The sequence below is a fragment of the Macadamia integrifolia genome, chromosome 10 (genome assembly GCF_013358625.1).
Source record: "Macadamia integrifolia cultivar HAES 741 chromosome 10, SCU_Mint_v3, whole genome shotgun sequence".
Lineage (NCBI taxonomy): Eukaryota > Viridiplantae > Streptophyta > Magnoliopsida > Proteales > Proteaceae > Macadamia > Macadamia integrifolia.
In genome coordinates, this window is record NC_056566.1 from 226,621 (window position 1) to 237,016 (window position 10,396).

The following is a 10,396-nucleotide window of genomic DNA, read 5'->3' on the forward strand; positions in this document are numbered from 1 at the left end:
ATTCTATTTGTTGCATATAAGCATAATTATATTAAATTATCATAGCTATATTACCTATAATCATATAATATAGGCATATTCATCAAAAATAAAACAATAACATAAATCACAGTAAATTCCTGAAGTGTCAACAAGGCATGTTGTCGCCTTGGACCTAAGAAAGAGCCTGGATGCCTTGACAACTATGCTACTACCAAGTTCCTATAAGGATTTGTACTGAAGTGCAACTAGAAAGGTAGTAACAAGTTTCCAGTAAACCGGGAACTCAAATGTCCTGCTCTTTAACACAATTGTCAGAAAAATGATTTTTGTTTAGTATATCACCCACTTCACCCTTGTAATCTTCAAGTGCGTTTCACCTACAAGTAAATTGTGGTCTCAATCCTCCTTCCATCGGAGAAATGGGTTCTATAATCCTCTCCCCCTCTCTCCTCAAACACCCCCCCCCAAAAAGAAAAAAAGTGTTCATGTGTATAAATTGTGGCTTCAACATTGAGCATAAAAATTTAAAATAAAAAAATAAAATAATCCAAGTTCATCTCATATGCAGATTGGATAGAAGAGGTACCAAGTCCCCATTTTGAAAAGTATGCTCTCCAGTGAATATTGAACACACAAAATGGTTCTTTTTTATATTCATAATTAGGAATAAAAACTTAAAAATATACTTGGTAATGAGGCATACCATGGAAGCTTAAATGTTTCTTTCCACCATCCGTGCTTGGAACAGTTCGCAACAATTTTGTCAAGTCGTACAATAATCTCGGAAAACGTTGGTCTCACCACTGGTTCTGGGTCCCAACATTCTTCAATCAACCTGCATAAATTGAATACAGAAAAACCGTGTCAGATGTCTGTATATTGTGTTCTAACAGATTAAGAAAGAAAAGGTCAATGCCCCTCCAAAACAAAAAAGGATAGAAGTGAAAAGACATCAGTAGATATTTGTTTTTTTTTTTTTTTTTTTTTTTTTTTTTAATATTAAAGACCTTACGCCTTAAGCCACAAAAGGTAAATGAAAACGGTGTAATTTACAAATTCACCTAAGGACATGCACTTCTTGCACCTCATCGCCATTAAACTGGCAAAACCATACTAAGACATGGGCCACTATGCACCTTTTAGGAGTCTTCATTAGTTTACTTTTATTTATTCCTTGTTAAACAAAGTATCTAGTTGTTTATTTTCTTGTCAAACAAGTAAGTCAGTTTAGGAAGTTAGTAAGTAACCTACTTTAGTTCTTTCGAAATTTTAATTCAGTTGCAGAACCTATACACAGGCATGGATCAATTGCAATAGTTTAGATTTAAATTAATGTATTGCGAGTTTTTTAACTCCATGGCTGACAGAGTCCAAGAATCTGAGAGGGTGAGATGCCCAGGGGAAGGTGAGAGGCCTTACCCAAAACTACCTTTCTTTCCCCCCCTTCTCACCCTTCTAAAAACTTTTGTTTCTTCTTTATTTCCCTATTTCTTTTAAAGGTTGTTATTCAGTTTTAAATTTCAATTACTGACAATGGTACAAGCCGCAACTAAAAGGCAGAGCTTCTTGAATTGGGAACCAATTCCCCTATCAGCCAGCCCTGTGGTAAATCCTTTGCAGGCTTTTGGGGTTTTGTTTAAGCCCCCATAATGTAGAAGTAGGTTACAAGAAACTACCCCCAATATATTCCACCCCAATCAAGACAAATAAGACACAATAGCCAATTTGATAATAACCAGAGATAGGACCAGGGAAACAAAGGAATAAGAACCAATAAATAACCCCCAAAGATACAAGGATGATGCAGTAGCCAAATTCCAATCAAGACTCAACCCTAAGAGAGAGAAACACCCCTGCGGCTAGGTTTATGGGAGATTATCTGGGGCTGGGTCCGTAGGCCTCTGATGAGGCTGCAACTGAGGTCGATGGTAGCCCTTGATGTGAGGAAGAAAACCTCCAAATATGAGCTAATTCTATCGGCTGACCAGAAATTTATGAGACTTCTTGATTTCAGACCTTGGAGAGAGAGAGAACAAAGAAGATACTTCAAGAACTATGGTAGGGCTGCTTGGGTAGCACTGAAATGTAATGTAGGACTAGATTTGACAAGTCAAACTAGACCCAAACTGCAGGAACTTTTAAACCAAAGAACAACCATAATAACCAAGGTAGGACAGCAATACTACAGATCAGAATAAAGGGAAAAAAAAAACAGATCTGTAACTCAGAGTTTCGAATACAGAAACTTGAATTTATGAGATCAGAATATAACCCAGATTAAAGGACTAAATCAGATATAGGAATAGGGTAATAACAGATCATAAATTGTGAACAAACATCCACAAAAATCAGGAACAACCAGATATATCTATCGATCTCAGAAACAGAACAGATTAGGTCAAAATATCCAATAATACATAGAACAAATCAGCAGTGACCAAATAGGAATGAATCAGCAGTAGTATTAGGATGATAACAGACCCAAATCAATATTAGACACAACAGAAAACAGAATAGGACTGTCCAAACAATCAAACCAGATTCTGTCCTGGTAAAATCACTATAGGACAAAAAAAGGGTGATTTTTAATAACTTGCAATTGACAGCTCAGATCTAGCCCAGGTTTGGATCGAGTTTCACTCTAATAGGAAGGAAGACTCGATCAAAGTTTCAGCCTAATCTGAAGGTTGCAGGTAGTACAGAGATCAAGTAACCAATTGAGATTTTTACAAGAATTTCTGGGCAGAAATTGAAAAGTAAATACCTGATCTGTGTAGCAGGAATATAGCCTTTAAATCACCTTGAATACTTTAGAGAAATTGAGGAAGATAGATAGAATAGTTGAAGAGACCTCTTGGACTTCACGCCGCAAAGAGTCAATTGGATCAAACACCAATTCCTTCAGCCTTGATTAAACACAAGACCACCACTTTGATCACACACAAAGCAAACTCAGAAGAGCAACAACAACATAGCTTTTTTTTATTCATCAAATCGTGGCTCTACTAATGAGAGCTCTCCTTTATTTATAATAATGATGGGGTGATTACAAGAAATAGAAACTACCTTTAGTTTCCAAAAACTGAAATAGGAAACTAAATAACAAAAGACCTCTAGTTACTAAAATTAAAAATAGAAACTAGGAAATAAGAAATTAGAAACTAACCATGGTTCGAAATCTCGGTGAAATTTTGGAATTTTGGCCTTTTTTTTTTTTTTTTTACCGAAATGAAATTATATACGAAATGAGATGTATGCAATGTTTCGGTCGAAATTTCGGTATTTCGGCCAAAATTTCGGTCTTGTTTGGGTATCTCGGTCATCTCGGTATATTCTATGTGTTATAATACTATATCTTGATTGAAATTTCTGTATTTCGGTCAAAATTTCAACTTTGTCTCGCCTATCTCGGTGGTTTCGGTTCCATTTGCATATTTTGAAGGAAAAACACTCCAAGTCTCCAATAAGCTTCTAATTAGCCACATCATCACACATTTTAACTTCCATTGGATTCCTACAAGATCTACACATTCAAAGCTTAGGAAAGGTAAAGTTCTTTCCCCAAAACCAGGTAAAATTTTCAGAACAGTTTGACGATTGCTGCCAAACAAAGATGCAACTCTAAAACAATGTCATGTCCCAATATTTTTGCATTTTTATGTTCTAAGTAGCTTTATTAACCTTAAAATAAGTTAACACATCAAGTTTCAGGTCAAAATATGGTCATTTGACCACCGAAACAGTCAACCGAAATAATCAAACAAAATACACCATTTCGGCCGAAATTTAGCCGAAACGAAACGAAACTTGGTGTTTTCGAACCCACCGAAACACCGAAATGAAACGAGATTTCGAACCTTGAAACTAACTAGGTACTGAAATTAAAAACTAAATAACCCCATCTAAAAAGAAAACTAATGAAAATAGGAAACAACTTGTAATCCCGTACTCAGCCTTATTGCCCCCCTTTGATCCTCAGGGCTGCTGAGAACACCCTCTGAAAAGGGTTTGTAAATCAGAAGACAGATGGGGAGGGAAGAGGAGATCAATCTCTCTCCTAGGTCCTTCACTAGTGCTGGTTGGTTCTGGGTTTTGAATCTGGTTCCTTCTTATGATTCTTCAATAATAGTAAGCAGAAACAGCAAGCAATGAACAGTAACAGTAAACTGAGAATAAGAGAGAAAGAAGCAAGAGAATTTTTGGTGGATTGGCTATCTCGGCCCGATCATCTCACCCATGGCTATCTCGGTTGTTTAAGTAATTAACTACAATAATTCTTTATTCAAATCTAAGAAATAAGAGTACAAGAGCTCCTCTATAAATAGAAGGCAGAACTAGCTAAAAACAGCCATATTAGAACTAGGAGTTGGACTCCTACCAGGACTAGACTAGAAACCTAGTTGGAATAGGTAATTAACTAGTCACTTAACTAATAGCCACTAATGGGCAGATTACATTGAAATTGATGGGCCCAACGGGCCTTTATTAATCATTAATAACTTAACCCTCTTAAATGAATAATCGATGGGCCCAATAGGCCCTTATTTATAATAAATAAATTAGCCACTAGAAATCCTTTACCCAATAGATTTGGTGTCTGATGAATTACCTGATGAACTACCACCTATGAAGGATATACAACATGCAATTGATCTAGTGCATGGATCAATACTCCCAAATTTGCCCACTTATCGTCTCAGCCCCACAGCTATCTTGGCTATCTCGGCCCGGGCATCTCATCCACAGCTATCTCTGTGGGGCTGAGACGATAAGTGGGCAAATTTGGGAGTACTGATCCATGCACTAGATCAATTGCATGTTGTATATCCCTCATAGGTGGTAGTTCATCAGGTAATTCATCAGGCACCAACTCTAAAAAATCAGCAAGTCTTTGTTTAGTGGGGGATGTGTTACCTCTTTTACCAGTTCAGCCTCTTTAGTAACAAGGGCTAAGATCAGTTCGGTTTCTTCACTTGTAGCCAAGAACTCTCTATAGGGCAGCACACACGACGTCTTGTCCAACGTGTGTTTCTTATTGGTGTTGGCTTTGTATGGTGGCTTCTTTGACTCAGTAGTTCATTGGAAGAGGTCCTTTCAATGTTCTTCAAGATATGTTGTCTTCGTACTTGGGCAGCCCTTAATTTTGCCTTCACTTGAGGTATATTGAGTGGATTTAGGGTGAGTGGCTTGCCTTTATGATCGAAGGTTCTTAGTACCACCAACTAGAACATGGTTGTCATAGAGCCAAGGTCTTCCAAGTAGCACATCAGTGAGAACCATGGGGATGACATCACACCACACATTTTCTTCATAATTTGAAACCTTCAGTGGTACAGAACATCGTTGATTTACAGCAACGGTGTTGTTGTCTAGTAGTGATACCTTGTATGGTTGTGGATGTGGTTCAGTCTTGAGCTTTCCTTAAATCACGAAAGCTTGAGATATTACGTTCACACAACTCTTGCTATCCACAATTACTTGAGCTTTGAGAGGCCCACCAGACATCAAAGTATAGAATATATTGTGCCTCCTCCAATTTTCTCCTTTTGCTTCAGCCACTAGGATTTTTGCCACTACATTGAAGTATATGGTGTAACACCCTAATCTGATATTTATAACCCTACTTATGGATAGGCAAAAAGAAAGAGCAGAGGAAGCCAATGCTGACATGGTTGGCAGTTGTGGAGTGTCAAGAAGGCAGAAGTGACCCCACCTGCTCCTGTTCAGCCTGCCAATATCACTGGGGAACTCATCAGGAGGTGTGGACAAAGAGGTAAGATTAATTATGAAAATAAGTATAGGAGAATAGAGAAAAGGGGTGCAACGCAAGGACTTCCCAGGGGGTCACCCATCCTGGTACTACTCTCGCCCAAGCACGCTTAATTAAGGAGTTTTGATGGGATCCGGTGCATTAGTGCTGGTATGATCGCACCTGAACCTGTAGGTCCAAACCCGCCAGCCGGTTGGATGGGTAGAATGCACTTTTCTGGGTTTTTTACAGTGTGGGGCCCACACCTTTGTTGTGCAAATCCCCATTCTGCCCCTATGTAAATAAGTCTAAATAAGGTATGAAATGCATATTTTAAAGTTAGTAATTAAGTGGGGGAAATAATTTATAAATTCAATTATATAATAGTTAGTTAAGTATTCATATATATAAATATATAAATAACATAGTGGGCCAGCCAAACAGACCCTTAAGTCTGTTTGGGCTGCCCTATGTAAGGATTAACAAGGGTCCAGCCAAACAGACCCTTAGGACTGTCTGGGCTGGGCTATAAATAGCCTAATAAGGGTTTAGGGTGAGATATTTCTCACTTAAATCGATTCCTACTGTGAAGTACAGCAAGAAGAAGAGAGGAGAAAAGAGAAGAGAAGATGGAAAGAAAAGGAAAGGAAGGAGGAAGAAGAAGTAAGGGAAGAACTTCTTCACCTGAGAATTCTGCTAGACAATTTCTGCCCTCAGGTATGTACCACTGATCCAGCACAGTAGAGATTTAAGGAGTCATCAATTGGAAGTGCCTAATTGGGAGCTCCTGTCAGCAGAATTCATTCCCCGTAGTAAAAACCCTAAATCTTAGAAGAAATAAGGGTTGGGAATTAAAGGGTAATCATCATTTCAGTAGAATTCCATGTAATTAAAGCTGGAATAGGACTCATTAGGTAGAATTCAGCCAAAAAGCCTTAGGGCAGAGCTTTGGGGTAAAATTTCAATCTATATTGGAATTGGGATTTTTATGAGAATATAGCTAAACTCTTTCCTAAAATTATATTACAAGTTTAATTAGGGCTGGAATATAGATTTTGTGACTGTAATGAAGTCCATAAGAACTAAATTACTACCCTGTATAAGAAACCCTAATTTCAGTAAGGGTTCAGAGATTCTAATTGAATGAAACCCATCCCTGAGAACCCTGGAACATAGGGTTTTCACTACCCAAGTGAAATTCTATGCAATCAGAGTTGGAATAGGGCTAATCAAGTACGAAATTCTGCTAAAACCTATGAGCAGAATTTTATTCAATTTCAGAATTTGGAATTTAAGAGAATTGATTTGAATTCCTCCCTGAAGCTTGTTGCCAAGCTTGATTAGGGTTGGATACAAATTTCATTATTGTAAACCTATTAATCAAACCCTAATTAGGTGATTAAATTTGGGGCAATATGGGTTCATATTTCGAATTAACTTAATTCATATTAAATTCTGAAATATTATAAGAATTGGGTGACTAACTCAGGGTTCAATTAATTGGACCAGGAGGCTCATACACTCACAAGACCCTATACCATCATTGTAAACAACAGTCGGTAGGTTAGAACCCAAATTTGAACCTGCAGAATCAAGAAGCATGGCTGGCAGAATCGAATTTTGCAGAAAAAGGAGGAACCGGCAAGTCCCAACCAGCCAGCCGGTTGCTGCCAAGGCAACCTGCCGGTTAGGGTTCCAGTGGTCAATTTTTGCTGTTTGATTGATCAGCAGGCCTTGAATTCCATTCTTGGCGCTGTGTACATGAGATTTTAATAGAATAGAAGCCATAAAAGAAGAATACAGTGCTTAAACTTTTAGAACCCTTGTTTGGACTGTTGATGTGATTCTGAGATATCCTACCTACATGTGGGACCCACTAGTGATTTTCCTCTAGTGATCCAAAAATGAAGGGAACTGGACACCTATGTTGTACACTAAAGAACAGCCATATGCCCAAGTGCCTTTAGGAATTGGGGATAATATACTTAGGCAGATTGGGGTAGAATTGTAGGATTTTATTTTGTGAACAATGATTGGTATGTCTTGTGAAATAGGAAATATAAGTGGCAGCGAGGGAATCTAATTTAAATCAAAGTGAAGTTTCGGGAATTCGGACACCAAGGTGAGTGGGTGCCTTGACTTATTTTATGGAGTGTTATTTTTATTTTATGCTTGTATCTCATCTTGTACCTCATGCATGTTGTCGTGTGCATTATTATTATTCTTGTAATTACTGACATGATGGATTTGGGAATGGAAAGAAGGTAAGACAGGTAAGATGGGACACTGGCAGATGCCCAATGATTGTAATATATATGTGATGAATGGGTGATGGATAGTTATGCATCATGTAGAACTGTTGGGTTAGGTATCATTACCCGAGTGCTACAACCTTGTCAGTAGGGGGATAGGTACTGACTAATCCCGACCCGTGGCCACCTGATCAGCAGTACACTTCCGTGGTATGACGTACGATACCCAGAGACGGATAGCAACAGGGTACGATGTATTGTACACTTGACTCCTCGGGGTTACTAACTTAGGGGTTAGTTCGGGGACCGAGGTTCTTTCCGGGACTGGCTGACTCCTGCCTGCAACGAGCTTGTATTCCTGAGGCCCAACGTACAGGGTAGGGAATGCCACCTACCTTACGTAGCACTATACCTCTGTTTTCAAACTTAGTAATGGACTAGGAAGCAGTGTAATGTTAAATGAACTCATTAGCATCATATAAGGTGTGGAGCATGCATTGCATCATTTGTATTGTGTTTTGCTTGCTTGCCCCCACCCCCTCACTGAGCATGATGTGCTCACCCCCTTATTTACTTTTCTAGATGTTGAGACCAGTATTTTGCCGACTTCCTGCTCTGATCATGAGACATTGGCCAATCTTCAAGAAGATGAAATTGACCATGGTCTCGATTGCGGATGCAACCATTGTGCCTACAGAAGCCAGTTCTTTTGAGGAATAAGATAGACTATTCCTATGTCTTTTTCTGTATATATTTCCGCTAACGCGTATTCTGTTGTATATAGTCTACTACTGAGATATTGTAAATTGTGTAAATATTCTCGTTTTGTAAGGTATGTAACTCTCACCTAGATAATTGTATATATATCTTATCACTTAGTTGGCACTGGAGCTTATGTAAAATATCTTATTGTTAGACTTGTAGAAACGTAACCTTAAAATGATGCAGAAGATAATGGAAAAACAAGAAGCAATGCACACAGATTTACGAGGTTCGACAAGATTGCCTACGTCCCCGATGTGATGAGATCCTGCTTCATTATCAATGGAGAATAGGGTTACAACACTCGTCCCTCACACCACTCAGTATTGCTTGCATTACAGAGAAAGAAACCCTAGCTACAAATATATAGCGAAAAACCTTAATTCAAAATGTACACCGCCATCCTGCCTATCAAGGTACTGCACCAGTACTCCCTGGATTAAATTGTGACGGAATACAAGACATCGTACACCAACAATCTCCACCTTGGCTTGAATTCTGTCAAGCCTCCTGTAAAGATAACCTATAGACGTCTTCATCCTCGTACCTCATCAGAGGTACAAACCCACACCTGTTTGGTGCGTCCCTCATCTTCAACAATGAGTAATATTAATCAAGTCCAAACAAGACTCGAACTTCTCTATAGTAACTGACTTGGTAAACATATCTGCAGGATTAAGATCTGTATGAATTTTTCTTAAGTAAATACTGCCTTCTGACACAAGCTCCCTGATCTTGTGAAATCTCACATAAATATGCTTTGTCCTTGCATGAAACACCTGATTCTTTGCAAGATGTATGGCACTCTGACTGTCATAATGTAACATTGTACATCCTTGCTCCAATCCCAACTCACGAACCAATTCAGCCAACCAAACTCCTTCCTTGGTAGCCTCAACTGCCGCCATGTACTCTGCCTCTGTAGTGGACAATGCAATTGTAGACTGAAGCATCGCCCTCTATGATATAGGTCCACCAGCCAATGTAAATACATACCCTGTTGTAGACCTCTTATCTAAATCACCAGCATGTTCAGAATCAACATAACCCGCCAATTCTGTGGAACTTCCCTTGCCATTGAAATAACACCAATATCTTTAGTCTTGCTCAAATATCTGAAGATTCACTTAATTGCATTCCAATGCTCCTTCCCTAGATTACTCATATATCTGCTAACAACACTGACTGCATGAGACAAATCTGGCCTGCTACAAACCATAGCATATATGAGACTCCCAACTACGCTAGCATAAGGGACCTAAGACATATGCTCCACCTCCTCATGTGTTGTAGGGCATTCCTTTTCAGATAACTTGAAGTGGCTAGCTAACGGAGTGCTAACCAGCTTAACTTTTTCCATGTTGAAACGCTCTAGCACCTTTTTAATATACCTCTTTTGAGTTACCCAAAGTTTATCTGCATTTCTATCTCTAAGGATTTCCATGCCAAGGATCTTCTTAGCAGCACCAAGATTCTTCATCTCAAATTCAGCACTCAACAAAGACTTCAAAGAGACTATATCATGTTTGTTCTTTGCAGCAATGAGCATGTCATCAACATAAAACATCAACAAAATAATGGAATTATCACTTGACACTTTATAATAAACACAACTATCATACTCACTTCTTGTGTAGCCAATCTTCATCAT

The 10,396-nt window shown here is 38.6% G+C and overlaps 1 protein-coding gene and 1 non-coding gene across 3 annotated transcripts in view; both read right to left on the bottom strand.

The window, feature by feature from the left end:
• Positions 1–627: 627 nt before the first annotated feature.
• Positions 628–10,396, bottom strand: part of LOC122091326 (integrin-linked protein kinase 1-like) — a 119,221-nt gene continuing 109,452 nt past the window's right edge. For both annotated transcript variants that reach the window (XM_042661195.1, XM_042661194.1), the window contains one exon: positions 628–817. In XM_042661195.1, coding sequence (XP_042517129.1) covers positions 643–817 — 175 coding nt within the window. In that variant the 3' untranslated portion in view covers positions 628–642. The remainder of the gene's footprint in view (positions 818–10,396) is intronic.
• On the bottom strand, positions 5,798–5,916 carry LOC122092541. The gene has a single exon (XR_006144196.1). It is a non-coding gene; the product is annotated as a 5S ribosomal RNA (ribosomal RNA).